Genomic DNA, 24,711 nt, shown 5'->3' with positions numbered 1-24,711 from the left:
TGCCGTGCGCGCCTCCTCCAGGAGCGCCGCCGCCGTGCGCGCCTCCTCCAGGAGCGCCACCGGCGCGTCCGCGCCTGTCTGGGCTGCCGCCGCGCTCGTGGGCGTGCGCGGCTGCCCCAGGAGCGCCACCGCCGTGCGCGCCTCCTCCAGGAGCGCCGCCAGCGCGTCCGCGCCTGTCTGGGCTGCCGCCACGCTCGTGGACGTGCGCGGCTGTCCACTGCGCCGCCCGCGCTCGCGCTGCCTCCCTCTCTAGCAGCTCGAGGTCCGCGTCGGCGGTGTCGTCAGCGGAAATGGAGCTGCCGATGCTGCCGCGCAGAGCCTCGACCTCCGCCGCCGCCGCACGCGCTGCATTCGCCGCCGCCGCTGCTTCCGCCTCCGCTCTGGCTGCTGCCAGCTCCGCCGCTGCTAGCCTCGACGCCCTTGCCGCCGCCGCAGCGGTCTCTGCCGCCGCTCGCTCGCGTTCCTCTGCCGCGGCAAGTTCGGCCTCCTGCCGACGCCGCGTGCTCGAGGCGACCGAGCGCTGAGACTGCCCTGCGGACATGACGCGCTACCGGGGGGCTGCTGCGTGGGGAGAGGGCTGCTTCAGACGAGCTGGGAGAGGAGTGAACAGGAGCGGCCGGAGGAGCTGCTGCTGCCAACAGCTGGGGCTGTTGTGGGGCTGGGAGAGAAGATGAGCAAGAGATGCTCAGGCTACAGGATAATACGGCTCCGATACCACTTGTTAGTCGCTGAATTCTCACTCTTGGTAGTAGGAGAATTCTTACTCTCATCGAGAGAGGATGACACTAGGAGTTGGGGCAATTTTCTTGTCTATTTCTCACACAAGCTCACACAAATGCCATGCCAACCCAAGGGGTTGGGGTTACATATTTATAGGCTGCTAGCCAGCCAAGCATATGCCAAGATGCTAGTCTAAGATGCTAGTCTAAGATGCTAATATGCTGTCCTAGCTAAGATGCTGTCCTCTAGTCTAAGATGCTGTCCTCTAAGATGCTGTCCTCTAGTCTAAGATGCTGTCCTAAAAACAGAAAAACAGCCACAAGGACCATGGTCAAGGACCATGACCATGTGAGCATCATAGCCCCACAAAGACCAGCCACACATGAGACTTATCCATCATTGTCGAGTCAGTTTTTGACTCTTTATTTCATCATGTAAATGGACAGGTGTTCTGTGTTTAGTCCTTGGATTACACTTTATATTGTTCATTATGTGCTCTTGCTATTGACTGTTCTACTGGGACTAAGATCTATCAACAATACATTGCAGGTGATGGCACGATCTTCTCCTAATGACAAACTTCTCCTAGTAAAAGCTCTTAAGAAAATAGGCCATGTTGTAGCCGTTACTGGTGATGGAACAAATGATGCTCCTGCATTGCATGAGGTACATTCAATTTGGGAGTTCATATTATAAATGAATACAAGAATTCGCCATGCATGTGATTATATGATGCACTATTTGGTAATGCGGTACTACTAACATGTTGAGGTTTCTTTCTTCTCCTTCTCAATCTTATCATTACTCCCATTTATCAGGCAGACATTGGTCTTTCTATGGGCATCCAAGGAACAGAAGTAGCTAAAGAGAGCTCAGACATAATTATTCTGGATGACAATTTTTCTTCTGTTGTGAAGGTTTGGCATATTTTTAGAATCTAACGATCTTGATAATATGCACCTAATACAGCGTTTTCTTATATGTTCTTCATTTGTTTTATATTATAGGTGGTTCGCTGGGGTCGCTCTGTTTATGCAAATATCCAAAAGTTTATTCAGTTCCAGCTTACCGTAAATGTTGCAGCTCTTGTCATCAATGTTATTGCTGCTGTTTCCTCAGGAAATGTTCCTCTAAATGCTGTTCAGGTTTGTATAAACATCTGTAGTATGTTTTTTAAACAATTACTGCTATAGCTATACTAAATAAGATATTTAGTGTGGTTATATTGATATTTTAAGTTTTTAACTGCAACCGATTTCTGAATACCAAGAGATAACTTACTCTTGCCGCACCTTTTTTTTTCCTCGAACAGCGCAGGAGAACTGCGCATCATTTCATTAAGGTAGAAAAATGTTACACGGGTCTAAGAGACCCAACTCACACACCCCACACCCCTGGACACTAAGTTACAGACTCGCCACAATAACAGCAGAAACGACCAAATGCCTCCGAGCTTTAAGCTCCAGCAGGCCATGACCTGAGAACAAGCTCCTGGAGTTTAGAGGCTCCAGCCGACTAGCCGAGCACCAGAGACCTCCCTCCGAGCTAACAGCCCTAATGACCTCCTGAACGCTTAGCCTCTTGTTGTCAAAGACACAAGAGTTGCGATGCTTCCAGATCTCCCATGCCACCAAAATTATCAAGGAGTTGAGGCCTTTATGCGCTTCTTTGGGGACAGCTGCAATTGATCTCTTCCACCACCCCGAGAAACGAGTCACAGTAGGTTGTGGTGCCAACTGCAGCAGCCCTAACTGTTGCAAAATCAGGGTCCAAACTTGTCGAGCGAAGACACAACCCATCTTGCAGTTTCCTGAATTATTATAAATGGTTGCAATGTTGCATGCTGCAATATGTGGTTGTTAGCATTATACACTTGGTCTTGTCTTGTTGCTCTCCATTTTGTGCTACTAACCTGAACCAAATCCTGCTATTATTTTATCATTCTTTTACTAGGTGAATCAAGTGCTTTATGTGTAAACAGGAATTAGTTGCAGACATGTAATCCAAAGCTAAGCTATTAAAGATATATGCACAAATGTGATGTAGTAACTATTAGGAATAACATCTTTTCTTTTTGAGTAATGTGTTTTTTTTTTCTCGAACACACAGTAGAGTTGTGTATATTGATATTATATAGAGAGAAAGAAAGGGGATAGAAATCCCATACAATGCAACCTCTATGCCTCACCTATGAGACAAGAGAAGGTCGCAAGGAACTGGCCTTTCTAGACACTCTAGCATCTCTCCACGTCCACGACCCAAAAAAATGAAAAATAGATCCTGAAGTTTTCGAGCACCAGCAAAGCACCATGGACTCACTTCCTCTTTGAAGGAATGATGTGCCCTTGCTAGGGAAGGAATCACAACGTCAAAACCTCTATTCCTTTGAAGCCACAAGGTCCATGCTCCCAGGATCACCATACTGTTAAAACCTTTTCTTTGGGTATTCACAACTTTTTTGTTTGCTTGTCTCCACCAATCAGTGAAGCTCTTCTCGTTCCTTCTAGGTGCAGTGCACTCAAGCCCAAGAGGGGCTAGTAAATTATACCGAAATTGCCTAGCAAAAACACAATTAGTGAGGATATGCTGCACTGTCTCCTCTTGAAGTCTTGGTCATAAATAATACATTGCACGGGATAGGGAGTTGTCTTTGGGATAACCGGTCTGCAGTCCAGCACTTATCTCTAATCGCCGTCCATAAAAATATCTTGTATCTCGGAGGACCAAAACCGCTGCCAAGGCTCAAAGGTTATTGAACCAAAAAAATAGGTTATGTAAATGGATTTACAAGTAAAGACTCCACTCCCCTCATACACCAACAACAACAACAACATAGCTTTTCAGTCCCAAGCAAGTTGGGGTAGGCTAGAGTTGAAACCCATCAAGAGCCCCAAGTCACGGTTTAGGCACTTCAATAGCTGCTTTCCAAGTACTCTTATTCAAACATAGATCTCTAGATATATCCCAAGCTTTCAAATATCTTTTTATTGCCTTTCTCCATGTCAATTTCGGTCTTTCTCTACCTCTCCTCATATTATTAGCTTGTCTTAGGACTCCACAATGCACTGGTGCCTCTGGAGGTCTCCTTTGGACATGGCCAAACCATCCCAACCAATGTTGGGCAAGTTTTTCTTCAATTGGTGCTACCTCTAGGCGATCACGTATATCATCGTTCCGAACTCGGTCCATTCTTGTGTGACCACAAATCCATCGCAACATACATATTTCTGCAACACTCAGTTGTTAAACATGTCGAATCTTTGTAGGCCAACGTTCTGCTCCATACAACATAGCCGGTCTAATTGCCGTTCTATAGAAATTGCCTTTTAGCTTTTGTGGTACCCTCTTGTCACAGAGAATACTAGAAGCTTGTCGCCACTTGATCCACCTTGCTTTGATTCTATGGCTAACGTCCGCATCAATATCTCCATCCCTCTGTAGCATCGATCCCAGATACCAAAAGGTATCCTTCTTAGACACTACTTGACCTTCCAAACTCACATCTCTCTCCTCCTGTATAACTCTGCCAAAGTCGCATCTCATGTATTCGGTTTTAGTTCTGCTCAATCTAAAACCTTTAGACTTAAGGATCTGCCGTCATAACTCTAGTTTTTTATTTACTCCCGTCTGGCTTTCGTCCACTAACACTACATCATCAGCGAACAACATACACCAAGGGATATCTCCTTGTATGTTACTGGTAACCTCATCTATTACCAAGGCAAAGAGATATGGGCTTAAGGCTGACCCTTGATGAAGTCCAATTTTAATCGGGAAGTAATCTGTGTTACCATCATTTGATCGAATACTAGTCACAACATTGTTGTACATGTCCTTGATGAGGGTCACGTACTTTGATGAGACTTTATGTTTGTCCAAAGACCACCACATAACATTTTTTGGTATTTTGTCATAAGCCTTCTCCAAGTTAATGAAAACCAAGTGGAGGTCCTTCTGCTCTCTAAACCGCTCCATAACCTGTCTTATTAAGAAGATTGCTTCTGTGGTTGACCTTCCGGGCATGAAACCAAATTGGTTTGTTGATATCTGCGTCGTTCCTCGCAGGCGCTGCTCGATGACTCTCTCCCATAACTTCATAGTGTGGCTCATCAACTTAATTCCCTGATAATTAGTACAACTTTAGATTTCTCCGTTGTTCTTGTAGATTAGTACCAATATGCTTCTTTTCCACTCCTCAGGCATCTTGTTCGATCGAAAGATATTGTTGAACATCTTGGCTAGCCATACTATAACTATATCCCCGAGACATCTCCACACCTTGATTGGGATACCATCAGGGCCCATCGCTTTGCTCCCTTTTATCCTTTTCAAGGCTTCTCTGACCTCCGATTCTTGAATCCTCCGCACAAAGCGCCTGTTAGTGTCATCAAACGAGTCATCCAGTTGAACGGTGGTGTTCTCGTTCTCACCATTGAATAATTTATCAAAATACTTTTGCCATCTATGTCTGATCTCATCCTACTTCACCAAGAGCTACTCCCTCTTATCCTTTATGCACTTGATTTAGTTGAAGTCCCTTGTCTTCCTATCGCGAGCCCTAGCCATCCTATAAATGTCCTTCTCTCCTTCCTTCGTACTCAAACATCGGTAAAGGTCCTCATAGGCCCGCCCCTTTGCCTCACTCACCGCTCGTTTTGCAGTCTTCTTTGCCACCTTGTACTTCTCTATGTTGTTTGCACACCTGTCATGATACAAGCGCTTATAACACTCCTTATTTTTCTTAATAGCCTTTTGCACATCTTCATTCCACCACCAAGTGTCTTTTGAGTCGCATCTGCTCCCTTTGGTCACTCCAAGCACCTCTGAAGCAACCTTTCGAACGCATGTTGCCATCTTCTCCCACATGCTGTTTGCATCGCCTTCATCATTCCTAGGGCCCTCTTCAATGACCGTTTCCTTAAAGACCTTTGATGCCTCCCCTTCAAATTTCCACCACTTCGTTCTAGCAACCCTAGCTTGTTTGTTTCCACGAGCTTGCACCAGAAAGCGGAAGTCAGCCACCACCAGCTTGTGTTGAGCGACCACACATTCTCCAGGTATCACCTTATAGTCCACGCATGTTCGTTTATCCCTCCTTCTTGTAAGGACAAAGTCGATTTGACTAGAGTACTGGCCGCTACTAAAGGTCACTAAATGGGACCGTCTCTTACGAAAAAAGTGTTAGCTATCATCAGACCAAAAGCTATGGCGAAGTCTAAGACTTCCTCTCCCTCCTGATTCCTACTACCATATCCGAAATCCCCATGAACCGCCTCGAAACCTGCACTTGATGTACCTACATGGTCATTAAGATCACCTCCTATAAAGAGCTTCTCGCTACTAGGGACAACTCTAACCAAGCGATCTAAGTCTTCCCAAAAAAGCTGCTTAGCACTCTCATCATGGCCTACTTTGGGGGTATACGCACTAATTACGTTTAAGACCATATCATTAATGACAAGTTTAACTAAGATGATCTTATCCCGTTGCCTTCTCACCTCCACCACACCATCCTTGAGGCGCTTATCAATCAAAACTCCTACTCCATTTTTATTTGAAGTTGTCCCTGTGTACCAGAGCTTGAAGCCGGTATTGTCCACCTCCTTCGCCTTCTGCCCCTTCCATTTAGTCTCTTGGACACATAAGATATTTACACGCCTCCTAACCGCTGTGTCCAATAACTCTCTTAACTTACCTATAAGGGACCCTACATTCCAGCTACCTAAACGGATCCTAGTTGGCTTGACTAGCTTCCTTACCCTTCGCACCCGCCGAGGTAGGTGTGAAGACCCTTGCTCATTTTGCACCACACCCGGGCGCCGATGTGGCGCGCCACTAAGGATGCGACAACCTGATCCTTGCTCACTTGACACCATGTTCAGATCGCGACACGGCGCGTCACGGGGGTGACGACCCGGCCCTTGCTCATTTAACACCATACCCGGGTTCCGACATGGCGCGTCGCTAAGAGGGTTACGCCCCAACGTGATTCTTTTTGGGTTTCATCTCCATTAAAGTGGCTAAGTTTTTACATTGGCTCGCCGCGCCTAACACAATCCTCCTCCTTTACCAGGGCTTAGGACCTGCTATGCTGGGACACCAAAGGCGCCCCACCATAGGCGAAGTTACTCCACTCCCCTCATGTCTCCAAAAAGTGTAGATCATCTTTGTGTGTTAGAGTGAACTCCTCAGTAATGCATTATAAAGCCCATGGCTTAGAAATAAATGTCAATGTGAAAATAATATTGCCAACTTGCCATGGACCAAACCAAGTTGTTAATGAACAAAGTGTAGTTAAAGTATTAAGCTTTTATTTTAAAATTGGACACCAACAAATATTAGCTTCCTTTTGTTTCTTATGCAGCTTCTCTGGGTTAATCTCATCATGGACACACTTGGTGCTCTTGCTTTGGCTACTGAACCACCAACGGATCAACTTATGAGGCGGCCACCTGTTGGACGCAGGTTAGAAGTCTTTTCCTTTTGAATCATTATGGGTGTGATTGGTTTCCTCCACTAGGCTTAGCCTGCATTAGGCCTTATGCAGCATAACCCAATCCACCATAAATAAATGCAATATGTTGGTGTTTGGTTGTCCTCTGCACTTGCAAACATAAAGTAAGATTGCTTTCGGTTGGTTACATCATGTTGCGTTGCATGTGGTCACCTCAATGTTCTAGTATAGGTGGGGAGGTGAGAATCTATTTTTGTGGACCTCATCAGCTTGTGCAAGGCGCATGCATTGGCTTATATGACCAGTTCTAGCGTACTAGCTAATGCAGCATTGGGCTTATTATGGATACTATGCAAACCTGCATAAGGGCCTTTGCAGTCAACCAAACATGGATAAGCTGCACTGCACAATCCTGGATGTAAACTAATGCAGGCAACCAAACAAACAGATCTAACACAAAATCTGCATCTGCACTTTATTCTTCTGCCAACATCATCTTTTTTTCAGTTAGCAGTTAGTCGTTTATGTTTCAAAATTTTCAATAATCAACCTACAATAACATGGTGACAATATTGCTGCAAAAGCACTCTCCACAATCTGGTTTTCTAGCATACCACTCTTCCAACCCAGTTTGCTATTTTAGCACTCCTTAATTACTTCCTTGTTTTTCCCCCATCATAGCATTGTGCACAGAATTGAATACCAATGGCTCAGGTTTGGATGTGGCGCCTCTCACCGTTATTTCCTCCATCTCCACAGTTATTCCCAGTTCCTTGTCCACCTCTCTCTGCCTTCAACCTTCCATCTACCTACCCTCTGTTCACCAGTTCACCACACATATCGTAGGCTCCTCCGAACTCATTGCCTCTGGCTTCATACCAAGCTTATGCTGGCTTCATGTGCTGAAAGAGACTGAGGCCCAGGGAGAGTATCAGGGAGGGCATGTTCGTTGAGGCGCATCTTCATTCTTGGGGTCCCCTAGCGGTGAGCTCAATAGCTCATGCAAACCTGTCTACCGCTTGTCCGCTTGTTGCCATGGGCAGCAATGCGTCCTGTGGCTCCATGGTCTGTGTTAGTCATGTGCTGCGTTCATGGACACGTTGCACCATGACCACATCCACCAGGAGTGTCCCACGTTGAGGCCCAACACCATGTACACATCCACAAGAGAGAGGGCGAGGGAGGGAGGGCTCCGCCATGGCAAATGAGGAGGGGAGGAAGACAACTGGCTTCATGGAGTGCTAGCAAAGATAAAAACTTGGAAGTATAGAGTGCTAAAATATCAACCTGGGTTTGTAGAGGTGGTATGCTAGCAAACCTGTTCATGGATAGTGCATAGTGTTATAGAGGCAATTTTGCCTAATATAATGGTTAGTTGCAAAGCTCTCTTCTCCTAATAAAGGTTGTTAAATACTCCTGCTTCACTCAGTTTGTAAGGCGTCTGCACATGTCAAGATTAGTCCCTACTTTATTTGGTCCTACATTAGGTGAAGTTACCCAGAATGGTGCTGATTGATTCATATATCAAAGAAAATCATTGACCTGTGAAAGCTTGTACCAAGCTGTAAAAATGATTAATACTCCATATTATTACAATTAATTATTCTCTCTGGTGAAGGGTGGGCCTGGTGCAAGCGGTAGAGTCTTACCGCCTGTGACCGGAAGGTCCCGGGTTCGAGTCGCAGTCTCCTCGCATTGCATAGGCGAGGGTAAGGCTTGCCACTGACACCCTTCCCTAGACCCCGCACAGAGCGGAGCTCTCTGCACTGGGTATGCCCTTTTTTTTATTCTCTCTAGTCACAAACATAGACGTCTTGGATAATATTCAGTCAAGTCAATTTTGTGAAACTTCCATAAGAGCATCTCCAACAGTCTCCCAATCCCACCCCTCATCCCCATAAAACTGTCATATTGGGGGAGATAGCTCACTTTTTCTTCTCCAGCAGTCCCGCAATAGCCATTAGCCCTCCCTTTTTTTGGTGGCCACCAATATCTTGCCCATCTCCCCACAGTAACTACCACTTTTTCCACCTCTCTACTCGCACCGGAGCTCGCCGTGCGCCATGGCTGCAACATGGTTCGACGGCGGGGGCGAGACCGCGAGAGCTGGCGAGCGGCGGTGGCCTCAATCCCGGGGTGGGGGTTGCATGGTCGCTGTGCGCTGGATCTGAGCGTGCGATGGGCAGAGAGTAGAAAGAAGAATCTGACAGCTAGGTCCCACGTATTGGGGGCATTATTGGTGATCTGATGTAGCAGCTCCCCCAATAAATCTGAAAAACAATATTGGGCTACCCCAATAGCGTTCAGATGCTCTTCTCATAAAATTATTGGGGGAGGTATTGGGGAACTGCTGGAGATGCTCTTCTCATAAAATTATTAAAGTTTACACATATATTTCAGTAGAAAATAGCGTTCAGAGATATCGAAGATTCTCTGTCCAAAACGCCAAAGTATTTTAAAGTTTTAACTGGAGGGAGTATTATATGTGATGTGAAAGAAGCTAGTTGCCGAAGTTCAGTTTTGGAGGTCCTGCCAGCTGCCTTACCAAATGCCTCTTTTTTTTCATGAAGTAGAGACTAGAGAGTAGAATGTAGTGGCTATTTTATGTTTATTTATGTTAGTTGTGTTTGTACACCCTTCCCACCTAGGTTCTGTTACGAATAAAGAGAGACTCAACTGGATGATAATATTGAGGCCCAATAGGGACTATATATAGAGTATATGGGAGACACAAGAGGGAAACCCTAGACTAGATGATTACACTAATACCCTTGACTATTATACCTTAACACAAGTCATCTTTGGCTCAAATTTGGGTGACTATTTCTTCTTATTTACAATGCCACCTAGTTACTCCTAGGTTGGTTGGGTTTTTCTAATGATGTGTTTATTGTTAGTACTTATTTTTATTTGTCATTTTTATTTTTTATTACCTGTTACTGGTTCATCAGGGTCTGTGTAACTTTTTACTGAGCATCACCATTTAGCTTGACACATATCTTTCTTAAGGTTATGTTGTTCCTGCATTGAAAATGTAATTTCCTGGTGAAGGAATCACCCAAGAAATCGCATATTCTTTATATTATTTGCATTTCAGATTAATTTAAAACTAAAGGATTCATTGTATTTTTTTTTCATATTTTTTTGTTGTATATGCTTAAATGGCTAACATTCTTGTGCATTTGATGCAGAGAACCTCTTGTGACTAATATCATGTGGAGAAACTTGTTTATTCAGGTATTGAGGTCCTGCCAGATGTTGCCTAACTTTAAACTGTGACTGGACTACCTTTTGATAAATATTGATGTTTATATGTAACCACAGGCTGTCTTTCAAGTTGCTGTTCTTCTGACTCTCAACTTTAAGGGTCGGGATCTTTTGCATTTGACTCATGACACACTAGATCACTCCAGTAAAGTGAAAAATACACTTATATTCAACACATTTGTCTTGTGTCAGGTAACAATTGTTTGGACAACTGATTTCTCTTTTATTCTTAGATTTTCTTCATTCGAAGCAAGGGATATAATATGTTAGTAACCACTAGCATATGCGTAAACCATTCTGGGAATTGACGAACCTCGAATCCTTGATTTCACATTTCCCAATAGGTGTTTAATGAGGTCAATTCTCGTAAACCAGAAGAACTGAACATCTTTGCCGGAGTTTCAAGAAATCATCTTTTCTTGGCAGTAGTGAGCATAACTGTCGTGATGCAGGTATGAAGGGGTTTTAGATAGTTTTAGCAATAAATTTAGGATTTTAAGTACATAACACTTGCTGGCATGCCTTTTTTATGTCAGGTGATAATTATTGAGTTCCTCGGGAAATTTACATCGACAGTGAGACTCAACTGGAAGCTTTGGCTTGTTTCTGTAGTTATTGCTTTTCTAAGGTAAGATACCTTTTCCACTTTAATGACCTTAAGTTTTTTTTGTAAGGATAAGCTATGCTTTCTAAAATAATTTGATGGAGAGATCTAATAGCCTCATGAACTTTTGGGCAACATCCATCCGACAAGGCGACCACCAGATATAAAAGATCAGACATCCTATTCCTGAACTTGTACCACCAGTTACATTTTAATTTTGAACCCAGTGTTGCTGGTGGTTTTTGCTTATGTTGGCAGGTGATGTCCCTATTGTGTATTATTATGATGGGAACAATTTGTAGCTATAACCTCGTGTCAGATTCGTTTTAAAAAAAGTTCGTGTCAGGGAGGAGGATTGGGGCAAACCTCAGCACCCTGGTCTCTTCCCTTCCTCCTCTGGAGTCCACTACATCCTTCTCTTTCCTCTTTTCATACAACAGCATTGCTGTCCTGATCCACAGCCGCAACCTCCGGTCATCTAGCTCGGCATTGGCGGCTTCTGGCATTTTAGTTTCATATAATTTTCTATGATTTAAAACAGATGAGATTTAATTTCTGATAGGTGCCCTAGAGGATTGACTGTAGCTTGCTTGTAATTAACTATTGCCTGGTCATGCAGTTGGCCCTTGGCTTTTGTTGGAAAATTCATTCCAGTTCCGAGGACTGAATTGAAGGATCTCATCTTAAGGTGTTGGCCTAAAAGTAAGGATCTCACCTACTCTTTTTTTGTTAGATATTGGGACTGTAGTGCATCTGCATCAGCTGCAGTTTGCTTCTTATGTTGCTTATTTATTGGAACGGCCATTATTTTATACTTAATAAATATGTAACCTTCGGGCCTCTTAATGTGCAGGTGGTGAGAGTGCAGCACAACAGACTCAGGATGACAGAATAGCATTATCACGGGTGTGAAGCTGTTCTTGGGCAACTTTTCGAAATTATCAGATGCTGAAATAGTGTTGGTGCACATAGATGGTGTTGGCTAATTTGGGGTGCTGATTTCTTCTAACCATGCTACCTTGCTCCCTGGCTATGAATTCTATGGCTGTAGTCAGCAATCGGTACATCCTCGCTGACTCGTGATCTAGAATTTGAAGTCACTGTATGTAAACAAAATATGTTTACTGTAGCCTAACGAAGTTCAGGACCTCCAGTGGTTCATTGCACAAGTTGTGCAATCGGTCTCAGAATCCTTTGGTAAAGTCACTATAAACAGTTTTTCTTGTCGGCAGGAGTGGAGTGTAGCTCTTTTTACCTAATATCATTTTCCTTTTAGATGCAATCTAGAACATTGTCAAACACTCTACTGGTCACTGTTGGGTGTAAAGTCTGATATCTGATTGCTACTGGGATGCGGTCGAAGGATTTGAAATTTGTAATATGAATTGTCTGATTTTGTTAGAGTTGCCTTTGGTTTGCCATAATAGTTGTATTTCAAAAAATTGACTGGCCATATGTATTGTGATTGTTAAGCCGTTTTTATTGGCAGTTTTTGGTACATTTTTTTGCATGATACTATGATTAGCAGTAAGCACAAGGTACGGCCATCCATATTCCCAAGAGGCTATGTTTTCACTTTGGCGCCGGAAATTAAACATAGCTAGTGACTAGTGTAGAACTCCAGTGGAATTATGATTTGTTTTTAATTTCCCACTGCATTGATCCTGACTGCCTCCTCAATCTTGATCTCACCTCTATGCGTGCTGTTGTTCGACTTGATCATGATCGTGAAGTGCCTGAGCAGCTGCTGGTGCGCAATCATAGTGGGCCTGCTTCTATTGCCAGGGTGCACACTATCCGCACCTGGCTTGACGCCAATCCAATGCCTGATTTTTCGCACTGCACTTTTGGCCCTGTTCCTGCTCTTCACACCCCTCCAATCTACCATCCTGTTAGTAACCCACCTACGCAGATGCCTACCAATCCACAAAATCTTGTTGCCACCATCCTTGAGTGGGAGATTCCAAGTGATACTCCTAACCTTCGTCCTGTTCATACCAGGCGCGCCACTCCCTATCCCAACGCTAACAATGCCAATGCTTCAAGCTCCACCACCTAGCGTCACCTCCTACTCTTGCACTCCCTTGGTATGGTGTTGGCAGGGTGCCTGAGCATGAGCTCCAGGACGTGAGTAAAGTTTTCCAAACGGGCCGCCCGGGCACGGTACGGCACTAGCACGGCGCAACACGGCACTATCAGGCACGGCATCCTGACCGTGCCGTGCCGCTGTGCCACCACTCCGGCCCAGGCACGACACTAAGGAGTCCAGGCAGTGCCGTGCCGTGCCACAAGGCACGGCAGCCCAGCGGATTAGTGCCGTGCCTGGGCACTAAAACCTCAATAACACTTAAAATGTTCACAAACAGCAGCATAATTCTTCAAATCTTCAATCAAACTATCATGCTTAGAAGGGCGATTAGGCCTGCTGCTTGAGCCGTCATCACCAGCGGCTTGAGCTTGAGCGTCGCCCTGGACGGCGTTGGGGCCATCACCGTCGTCGACGGGAAGTGGGTTACCAGCAGTGCCGCCGTTGAGCTCCTCGGCAGCACGACGGCCAAAGAGCTCCTCGGCATCCCCAACGACATCGTCCTCGTCGTCTCCGGTCATCCCGCATAGGCGGAGCTCGTCGTTGATGGTCATGGAGAGACCGATGTCCTCCTGCTCGTCCGACATCTCGTCGTCACCGGCCTCCGGTCCCTCAACGCCAGCGGCTTCAAAAAAAAAGAAACAGATCTAAGGTTAAATCAAGAAGAAGAAGAAGAGATGAAGAACAAACAATCAAGAACAAGAAGTGAAGAACACCGAATCAAGAACAAGAAAAGAAATGAAGTGAAGAACAAGAAGCAGATCTGAGCTCACCTCGCTTGACGGAGCACCAGAGGCAACGGCGACGCCGACGTCGCTCAGATCCGGCGTCCTGGTACCTCAACGCATCCTTGCGGAGCCCCAATGACGCCGGAGTCCGGCGAGGTCGACGAGACCGACGAGAGAGAGACGACGAGGAGATGGAGACGACTAAGCTACATCGCCGGTCAGGGAGAAGAGGGGGGTGTAGAAGGCCGTGCCGTGTGCCCGTGCCAGCCACCGCTGCCGTCACCAGCCACCAGAGGGCAGGAAGAAGAGAGGAGATCGGGTGAGTGAGCGGCTAGGGTTTCGAAGATGAGAGGAGAGCGGAGCGGGGAGCGGAGCGGACTGGGAAGCGGCCGAGCGGGGGAGAGAATGAGCACAGTGCTCAGCGGCTCAGCGCAGCCAGGAGCGGCCGCTGGCTTATATAGCCACTCGTCCCAACCCTACATCCAACGGCTAGGAATCGCCGGGGTCTCCATCCAACGGCTCCAAGCCGTGCCGACCCCGTGCCGGCCTCTGGAGCGGGCCGTGCCCGTGCCGTGCGAACAGGCTGGCATCGCGGCCCAGGCACGGGCATGGGGCCGTGCCGTGCTTGGCACGGGCACGGGAGAGGCCGGGCCGGGCCGTTTTTGTACCGGGCCAAATCAGCATCGTGCCCGTGCTGGCCCGATGGGCCTGGCCCGTTTGGAAATCTTTGGACGTGAGTGAGCCCACCCCTTTGAGCATGACAGTTGAGGAAGGCACGGCCACTGCTATGGCCGAACTGAGCTTGTATGTGCCCACCACTTCATCCACTGGTGGGCACACTGAAGAGGAACATGAGAGTCGTGCTCAGAAGAGGCGTGCAAGGCGCAAGAGGGCCAAGGACAGTGCCCGCAAGCTACGCAGGAGCATGAGGCTCAAGGAGAAGGAAGAGGCAAACTTTGAGCCCCCTGAGGAGAAAGCTGCCCGTGTCCAGCAGGCTAAGTTCGACTTCACTGGTGCGTCTCGTCGCCTCCGTAACGCCCTCTCCCGTTCTTATCTCTTATCTGACAATTACTATCCTTCAAGTGATGATGAGTCCCTCACCGACATTGCTGCTGCCTGCGGCGCTAGCGAGGAAGAGCTCGCAGGCATCTCCGGTGTGACGTCGTCGCCATCAACTGGACAGTGATGGGTTCCCAAGAAGACGTGCATGACGGTGGCGCCATCTATCGCTCCGGGAGGCTACCTGCTCCCAATTTTGCTCCTACTAGTAGTGGCGCCAAGAACCCCCCTCCTAGACTAAGTTATGAGATGCTTCTCTGTAGCACATCTGTTATCTGTGTTCCTACACCTTGTATCCCAGGTTGCAGCCTGAATAATGTAGATAGTCTGACAGCTGTCTCTATGCACTGTCCCATGTATGGTGTTGAACACTTCCTTAATGAATAGAAGCATCAAAGTTTGCAGCTGGAATGTGAGAGGTCTTGGTGATTCTGTTAAATGTGGTGATGTCCTCGCTGAGCTCCTTTCTTCTACCCCTAATCTAGTCCTTCTTCAAGAAACTAAGTTGGCTGGCATCCCTAAGCACAAACTTTACTCTTTCCTCCCTCGCCGCCTTAACAACTTTCATTGTGCTAGCGCCAATGGTTCATGTGAGGGTATCCTTTCTGCTTAGTCAGACTCCTTTTTCTCCTCCATTGGCTCCTCCTCTACTACTAATACTATTTCAACTCTTCTCGCCTCTACCACCACTAATCTCCCCTTGTTTATTACCAATGTCTATGCTTCATCCTCCCCTGAGCTCAGACCGGCCTTTCTGGATGAGCTCAAATCCATTTCTCCACCTACTAACACTCCCTAGATGCTCTGTGGAGATTTCAATATGATAAGATATGCTCATGAGAAGAATAATCCTAATTTTCGGCTATCTGAGGCAGAAGCTTTTAACGACTGCAATAAAATGTGCCTCGTTGAGTTGCCCCTCCTTGACAGAAGCTTCACATGGTCTACCAGAGTGTTCATTAATCTTGCCTGGGATGAGAGGCTCCCCGGTACTGTCCTCTCTTCTCTCACCAGAACCACCTCTGACCATGTTCCTCTAAAGATTGATTTCTCTACCGCCATCCCTAAGTCTAAGCTCTTTCGCTTTGAGAACTATTGGATTCAGTGCCCCGGATTCCGCGAGGTCTCTGCCACAGCCTGGTGTTGTCGGACGAACAACGGTGATCCAGCTGCTGTGCTTGCCGCCAAGCTTAAAGAAACCCGCTTTGCGGTTTGCGCTCAGAAATTGGAGGGGGCGAAAACAAAACCTCACTCAGCAGGAAACAGATTGTAGGATTGTCATCAATCTATTGGATCGCGTTCAAGAAATTCGCCCTTTAAGCACCTCTGAATCCAATGTGCGAACTCTCATTGTCAACATTCTCAGCCAAACTAATGGACTGTGCTCTTGGATCTTCCATGCCTGTGCCAATCAACGCCACCGGCATAACAAGATCCAAGTCATCGAGCACGAAGGTTGTGAGCTACATAACCATGATCAGAAAGCGGCAGTCCTCCATTCCTTCTACCTTAATCTCTTGGGCTGTGCTCGTAGTACTAATTGGGGATTTCATATCAGTGAGCTCTATCTAGAGGGGCCCTTGGATCTTAGTAACCTAGATGCCCCTTTCGACCGGGCCGAAATCCATCATGCTTACCGTCATATGCATTCCAATGCTAGCCCGGGTCCAGATGGCTTTGGCCCCTCATTTTTTAAAGCCACCTGGCCTGTCACCTCTCCTGATCTATATTCTCTCTTTGATTCCTTTCACTCTCATACTGCCACCATCGAGCGCCTCAACAGATCCTATCTTGTGCTTCTTCCTAAAAAAGATGATGCCAGGAAGCCTCAAGACTTTCGCCCTATTGCTCTTCAAAATCCTACCATCAAGGGGATCTCCAAAGTCCTGACTAACTGGCTTCAGCCCCTTATCCCTTCTCTCGTTGGTACTGGCCAATCTGGCTTTGTCCTTGGAAGATGCATAGCTGAAAGTTTTGCTTATGCCGCTGATCTCCTTCACTGCTGTCATCGTCGCAACTCGCAACGCCCCCACTATCATTCTCAAGCTTGAATTTCACAAGGCTTTTGACTGTGTGAATTGGGACAACCTTGATCACATCCTCCATTGTCGTGGCTTCTCCGACAAATGGTGCAAATGGATGCGTGATCTTCTCGACACTGGCAAGACTGCGGTACTCCTAATGGCGTCTCGGGGCGCTGGATTAACTGTCGAAACGGCCTTCGGCAAGGTGATCCCTTGTCCCCCTATCTCTTCATCATCGTTGCCGACGTTCTTCGTCGACTTCTCCAACATTCCGCCCTTGCCAGCTATATCAAACACCCTCTTATTCCTAATGCTCCCTGCCCGGTGCTCCAATACGCTGACGACACCCTAATTTTCCTCAGCTGCTCCCCTGATGCTGTCAGTGAAACAAAGCAAATCCTTGAACTCTTTGAAGTTTGAACATGCCACTGGTCTATCTATCAACTACCACAAAACCACCTTCCTTCCCATCGGTGTGCCTGATGATACTGCTCAGGAGCTTGCTACTGCTTTCGGGACGACGGTCTCCACTTTCCCTCAGACCTACCTTGGCCTTCCCTTGTCCCCACACAAAATCGTTGTTGCTGATTGTCTCCCCTTGATTTCTAACTGCGATAAGCACCTTTCTGGGTGGCGTGCCTCCTTGTTGAACAGAGCCGGGCGACTCACCTTGTCCACAGCAGTCCTCAGCTCTATCCCCCTCCACTACATGTCTGCCATGAGCATTCCAAAGACGGTGATCAAAGCCATAGACCGGCGTCGTCGTGCTTTCTTCTGGACAGGTGATGATGTCTGCCATGGGTCCAAATGCCTCGTTGCATGGGAGAACGTCTGTGTTAGCAAAGATGATGGTGGCCTGGGTGTCAAAGACCTGGTGGTCCAAAACCCGTGTATGCTTATGAAATTTATCGACAAGCTGTTCTCTGCTGAGCCAGCCTCTTGGAAGGTATGTGTCAGCCACCGTAGCAACACGGCCCAAGATGGAGCGCCCGGAAACCGGCCCAGAGGAAGACGGCCCAGGAAGCCCAACCCGCGAGTATTCAGCGAGCAATGGGTTTGATCTCTTCGGCGCTTACATGCGTGACTGAGGCTGAGCCTCTGTAAAGATATAGCAGTCGGTATGAGGAAGAGGGAGAATCATCAGACATTTTGTAAACTCTGAACCAGTTTTCCTAAACTAAGAACTCTTCCGCGCTATCTCTGGTTCCCTCTTCTTCTTCTTCCAATTTCTTCTTCCCAGTTCTTCCATCTCCTACTCCTGTCGCTCACAAGTGGTATCAGAGACACCGATTCTCGGCTCCAGTCGGGTTCGGCGCACTCTCTCCATCGATTGCTCGCACTTCACCGGATTTGGTTGGTCTAACCCTGAATCGGAGCTGTGAGCTGCAGTTCCCTTTGGGGATTCCGTAATTCCAGTCCCGGAGTCGCAATTTGTGGTGTGTTCCGCCGATCTAGATCCTGCCCTCATTCCCACCCACGACCACTACACCTGTCTTCAACGTCACCGTGGTGCCATGGGTCCCGACCAGAAGGCCCTGCTGGCCGAGCTCGACAAGCGTTTCGCCGCCCAGGACAAGAGATTCGATGGTCTGGAGCGGAAGCTCGATTCAACTGCGGCGTCTTCTTCCACCCGTCTGGATGCCTTGGAGTCTGCAGCCAAGGTGTTCGACGAATGGCGCCCGGGGGTCGACGGAGTCATCGACGACCTTCGCCTCGAAGTCAACAAGCTCGCAACTCTCAAGCTAGAAGTGGGGAAGATCTCCAAGTACATGGAATGCTCCATGGTAGACGGTCCATCAGCGACTCCCGGGGTGATCGCGGCAGCGCCCGCCACCAAGTCTGCTTCGGCTCCTGCGTCGCCCTGCGCCTCGCTCCGCGACTCCAAGCCCGTCGTCACTCCACACTTCAGATCCGCCGGCTTCGGTGACATTCTGGCTGCCCCGCGCCCATCTGTGGGATCTGCAGCCCCTCAGCCCAGCGGGCACCGCGTCGACATCATGAACTGGGAAGGTGCATTCGGAGTGGTTACCACTCTGATTCCACCTCCCGGCAAGGGTACGTTTCCTTGCCCTCCTTTTTCACCGCATCCATTACCAAGCCCTCCTCCCCGCCCATCACCACCGTGTCCACCTCAGCCACACCCAGGGGGTTCTTACGAGTTCAGCTATCAGGGGGGTTCTGGGGGCAGCCATACCGGCAAGCTTCCCAAGTTTGATTTCCCCAGGTTCGAGGGGGGTCATCCTAAGCTGTGGATCAAGCAAGCCATTCACTATTTTGAACTCTATCGTGTTGAGTCCGTGGTTTGGGTGCAGGCGGCCACTATGCACTTTCATGGTGCAGCCAAACGTTGGCTATCTTCTGTTGAGGATCAGCTTGCGACAATCCCTTGGTCTGAATTCTGTTCCCAATTGCTTTTGTGCTTTGACAGGGATGAGCATGAGCTCCTGCTACGTCGCTTGTTCCAGATTCGACAAACCGGCCCTGTCAATGAATACATCAATCAGTTTGTTGCTCTAGTAGATGATCTGAAAGCCTATACCAAACACCCAGACCCACTCTACTATACCCAACATTTTTTGGATGGCTTGCGTGATGAAATCAAAACTGTTCTTCTTGTTCAACGTCCATCTACTTTGGATACTGCTTGTGTTCTTGCTCAATTACAGGAAGAGACATTGGGACTGAACAAGAGGCCTATTCGGCGTTTGGATATATCCCCTGCATATAAGCCGGCGTGGCCTCCACCGCCATCGAAGCTTGCTGATGGCGAGAGTAAGCAGCTGGCCCAAGCTCTGCCAACCTCAGTGGAAGACAAGTTCAAAGCCTTACGAGCCTCTCGCCGTGCCTAGGGTCTGTGCATCCGGTGTGGCGCAAAGTGGAGCCGCGAACACAAGTGTTCAGACATGGTGCAGTTGCATCTGGTGCAAGAATTGATGGATTTATTTCTGGAGTCTGATGCAGCAGAGTGTTCTGAGGATTCATCACCGGACGATCAGATCATGATGCACCTCTCGGTGGCAGCGGCAGTGGGCTCAGCTTCCCCTAAGACATTTAGCTTGTCTGGACACATCCAAGGTCACCCTCTGTCTATTTTGGTGGATTCCGGTTCATCTCATACTTTCTTGAACTCTGCATTGGCTCAGTCGCTCACCGGCATCAAGGACCTTCCGTCCCCAGTTCAGGTGCAAGTAGCTAATGGGGCCATTTTACAATGCACATCCTTCTTGCCCAGTGCTCATTGGTCAGTGCAGGGTTGCTCCTTCTCCACCGATCTTAAGTTGTTGCCTCTTTCATCTTATGATATGATCCTTGGTCTTGATTGGCTGGCCAGTTTTAGCCCGATGCAAGTCCACTGGGCTCAAAAAATGGATCTCCATTCCTTACGAGGGAGCTACGGCTATCTTGATTGAGGATACTGCAGACCTTCTGGTGGGATCTGTCATTCAACTCTGTTTGGTACAGCCTCCTGAGTCTTCCCAGTCAGTTTCATCGTTGCATCCGGCTATGTCAGCATTGTTGGATGAATATGCTCATCTCTTTGAGCCAGTTTCAGGATTGCCTCCTAGCCGGCACTGTGACCACTCCATTCCTTTGATCTCTGGGGCTCAACCAGTCTTTGTGCGGCCTTACCGATATGCTCCTATTTTGAAAATAGAAATTGAGCGGCAAGTTAATGACATGCTTCAGCAGGGAATCATTCAGAAGAGTACCAGTTCTTTTGCCTGTCCAGTTCTCTTAGTAAAGAAAAAGGATCAATCCTAGAGGTTTTGTGTCGATTACCGTCAACTGAATGCAATTACAGTCAAAGGCAAATATCATGTTCCTATCATCGAAGAATTGCTGGATGAGTTGTCCGGGGCAGCCTATTTCACAACATTGGACTTACAGTCCGGCTTCCACCAAATCCGCATGAAATCGGGTGACGAATTCAAAACCGCCTTCCAAACACACTTTGGTCAATTTGAATTTCGGGTCATGTCCTTCGGACTCACAGGAGCCCTGGGTACCTTCCAAGATGCCATGAATACCACACTGGCTCCCTGTCTCCAGAAGTTTCTTGGTCTTCTTTGACGATATCCTGGTCTATAGCAGAACATGGGAGGAGCACCTCGTGCATGTACGCACTGTGTTTGAGTTGTTGTCTACGGATCAATGGAAGCTGAAAATGTCCAAATGCTCCTTCGCTCAGACCAAGCTTTCTTATCTTGGCCATGTCATCAGTCAGGCCGGTGTGGGTACTGATCCATCCAAGCTGGAGTCTATTTCCTCTTGGCCAACTCCCGGTTCAGTCAAAGAACTCCGTTCCTTTCTAGGGCTTGCCGGCTATTACCGGCGCTTTGTTCGCCACTTTGGCATCATTTCAAAACCTCTGACCAATCTCCTGAAGAAGTAGGCCTTGTTCATTTCGACTCCTGATCATGACTCTGCCTTTCAGACATTGAAAACTGTCCTCTGTCAAGCTCCAGTGCTGGCTCTGCCCAATTTTGTCAAGCCTTTCTCCATTGAAACTGATGCATCAGAGTCGGGTGTCGGTGCGGTTCTCATGCAGGATGGTCACCCCCTGGCATTCCTCAGTAAAGCATTGGGCTCCAAGTCACGTGGCTTATCAACATATGAAAAAGAATTCATGGCAATCTTGCTTGCTGTACAACTCTGCCGTCCTTACTTGCAGTTTCAGGAGTTTGTGATTCTTACCGATCAGAAAAGCCTGACCCAGCTCACTGATCAGCGACTGCATACTCACTGGCAACAAAAGGTTTTCTTCAAATTGCTGGGCCTCCAATACCGCATTGTATACTGCTCCGATTCTGATAACAGGGCAGCGGATGCATTGTCTCGTCACCCCTCCCCTCCAGCTGTGTGTGCGGCCGTCACCTCCTTGGTACCCTCCTGGATCTCTTCAGTGCTTGCCAGTTATCGACATGACTCTTTTGCTACTACCTTGCTGACCAAGTTATCGGTGGACTCAGCGGCTATACCTCATTATTCCCTTCAGTCTAGCTTACTCCGTTACAAGGGCCGCGTCTGGATTGGCGATGACCCGTCATTCCAACATCAGCTTATCTCCCAATTTCACTCTAGTTCCTGGGGCGGCCATTCTGGCATACCAATAACATATATGAGGCTCAAGCAATGTTTTGCATGGAGAGGTATGAAAACTGCAGTCAAGCATTTTGTGCGGTCCTGTGCCATCTGTCAACAGTCCAAGTATGATAGATCCAAATCTCCAGGCCTCTTGCAGCCCTTGCCGGTTCCTGATTCGGCATGGCAAGTGATATCGATGGATTTCATCGAGGGACTTCCATTATCTCAAACCTTCAACTGTGTGCTAGTGATAGTCGATCTACTGACACAATATGGCCATTTCATTCCACTCCGTCATCCTTTCACTGCTGTCACAGTTACTAAGTCATTCTTTCATCATGTTTATCGATTACATGGCCTTCCGAGCTCTATCATTTCAGATCGTGACCGCATCTTTACAAGTCACTTTTGGTTAGAACTGTTCAAGCTGGCGGATGTCTCCCTTTGTTGCAGCACCGCTTATCACCCCCAATCCGATGGTCAGATAGAGCGGCTTAACTAGTGCCTGGAAACTTATTTGCGGTGCTTTGTTCATGCTTGCCCCAACAAATGGAGTCAGTGGTTGCCCTTTATAGAATTTTGGTATAATTCCTGCTTCCATTCGGCCATCGGTCGCTCACCCTTTGAGGCGCTATATGGATATCCTCCACGTTTCCTGGCTGTTGACATTTCTGTTGTCTCACATCCGGACGTCGTTGGCTAGGCTTCAGACCGTTAGTGGATGGACCAGCTTCTCCAACATCACCTCAACCGGGCCAAGCACCGGATGAAGAGGCAGTCTCAACATCGATCAGAGCGCAGTTTTGCAGTGGGTGATCTCGTCTACCTCAAGCTGTAGCCGTCCCTGGCACCTCGCTCCCATCAGAAGCTTGCTTTCTACTTCTTCGGACCATTCTGTATTCTGGCTCATGTCGGTTCAGTGGCTTATAAGCTTGACTTGCTCGCTCACTTGGCGATTCATCCGATTTTTCATGTTTCACAACTGAAGAAGGATGTTGGTGCCAATCATCAGGTAATCCCCACCCTACCGTCTGACTTTGCCATCCACTTGCCTCCAGAACAGGTTCTGCAGACTCGTATGGTCACCCGTGGTCCTTCTACTATACCTCAGGTACTTGTCAAATGGAACAATCTACCGTTGGCATTGGCTACCTGGGAAGATTTTGAAGCTGTTCACCAGGAGTATCCACGCGCCACTGCTTGGGGGCAAGCAGTGTTCCAAGGAGGAGGGGATGTCAGCTACCGTAGCAACACGGCCCAAGATGGAGCGCCTGGAAACCGGCCCAGAGGAAGAAGGCCCAGGAAGCCCAACCTGTGAGTATTCGGCGAGCAATGGGTTTGATCTCTTCGGCGCTTGCATGCGTGACTGAGGCTGAGCCTATGTAAAGATATAGCAGTCGGTATGAGGAAGGGGGAGAATCATTAGACATTTTGTAAACTTTGAACTAGTTTTCCTAAACTAAGAACTCTTCTGCACTATCTCTGGTTCCCTCTTCTTCTTCTTCTGATTTCTTCTTCCCAGTTCTTCCATCTCCTACTCCTGTTGCTCACAGTATGGCTACTCCGAGATGCTGCTACCTTCGATACCCCCTTCTCCGGCACCCAAAGCTACCTCTGGAAAATTATCAATGACGAGATCAACACCTTCCGTTCTATTACGTATGTCAGTGTTCACAATGGCTCTGCCATCTCCTTCTGGTTTGATCACTGGCTACCTGATGGCCCGCTGTGCTCCTCTAATGCTGCCCTCTTTTCCCATACCACTAGGCCTAATGTCTCGGTGCAAAGTGCTTTCCAAAATGGGTTTGATTTGTGCCTCCGGCCTCGGCTAACAACTGCTGCTAGCGCCCAGCTAGTCAGCCTACTCTCTTATTTGCAGGAATTCCAACTTGATGATAGTCCAGATGTGAGGCTAATGAAGTTCACAGGCAAACCATACACTGCAAGATATTAGAGGATATCTCGGTTTCCTGTTATGTATATTGATAGTATAGAAAGTTGAGAGAATTGTGGAGTATTTGTTGTAACAATAGATTCATTGTAAGCCACACAGGGGGCTCTTCCCTGTTACTATAAACACGCAACCGAGAGGCCGGGCACGGGTCATCTCGTTCACACAAAATCTTATATGGTATCGAGCTTTTTTCTCCCCGACAGGAAAACTCCGATCCTCCATGGCGCAAAGCTCCGCTGCCGCCACCGCCGGGCTCAATGCCTTTGCCTTCGGCTTCCTCCCTCTTGTCTCTGAAAAACTGACCCGGGGCAACTACAACATGTGGTATGCCCAGGTATCATCCACCCTCAAAGGCGCAAAACTTGCCGGCTATATTCAGTCGGGTGCTGCGCCGCCGGAAGCTTTCCTCGAAGGCGAAGCCGATCCAACCACTGGCAAGAAGGGGCCTCCTATGCCCAATCCTGCGCATGAGACGTGGGTAGTTCAAGATCAACAAGTGCTGAGTTACTTATTCTCATCACTTTCCAATGAAGTGTTTGCGCAAGTGTCATCGGCAACGACTGCGGCTGAGCTCTGGGCGGCGATCCAGGGTCTTCACGCCTCCCAGTCGCGTGCCCGCATCATCTCCACCCGCATGGCACTCGCTACGGCATCCCGGGGGACGTCTTCCATTGCTGACTACTTTGTCAGGATGAAAGGCCTAGCCGACGACATGGCCTCGGCAGGCAAG

General features: G+C 47.9%; 1 protein-coding gene across 4 annotated transcripts in view; it reads left to right on the top strand.

Moving 5' to 3' along the window:
• LOC136466715 (calcium-transporting ATPase 5, plasma membrane-type-like) overlaps positions 1-12,543 on the top strand; it is a 33,597-nt gene extending 21,054 nt beyond the window's left edge. For 2 of the 4 annotated variants that reach the window (XM_066465211.1, XM_066465209.1), the window contains 11 exons: positions 1,270-1,386; positions 1,539-1,637; positions 1,728-1,865; positions 6,794-6,844; positions 7,085-7,185; positions 10,366-10,411; positions 10,499-10,633; positions 10,786-10,893; positions 10,978-11,069; positions 11,665-11,747; positions 11,899-12,543. In XM_066465211.1, the coding sequence (XP_066321308.1) occupies positions 1,270-1,386; positions 1,539-1,637; positions 1,728-1,865; positions 6,794-6,844; positions 7,085-7,185; positions 10,366-10,411; positions 10,499-10,633; positions 10,786-10,893; positions 10,978-11,069; positions 11,665-11,747; positions 11,899-11,957 (1,029 nt within the window). In that variant the 3' untranslated portion in view covers positions 11,958-12,543. Of the gene's footprint in view, positions 1-1,269; positions 1,387-1,538; positions 1,638-1,727; positions 1,866-2,032; positions 2,151-6,793; positions 6,845-7,084; positions 7,186-10,365; positions 10,412-10,498; positions 10,634-10,785; positions 10,894-10,977; positions 11,070-11,664; positions 11,748-11,898 lie in introns of those variants that run through there. The other 2 variants (XM_066465210.1, XM_066465212.1) reach the window with 2 other exon arrangements.
• The last annotated feature ends 12,168 nt before the right edge of the window (positions 12,544-24,711 follow it).

This window comes from Miscanthus floridulus, chromosome 7, assembly GCF_019320115.1.
Source record: "Miscanthus floridulus cultivar M001 chromosome 7, ASM1932011v1, whole genome shotgun sequence".
NCBI lineage: Eukaryota > Viridiplantae > Streptophyta > Magnoliopsida > Poales > Poaceae > Miscanthus > Miscanthus floridulus.
This window is presented reverse-complemented; position numbering and strand designations above follow the sequence as displayed.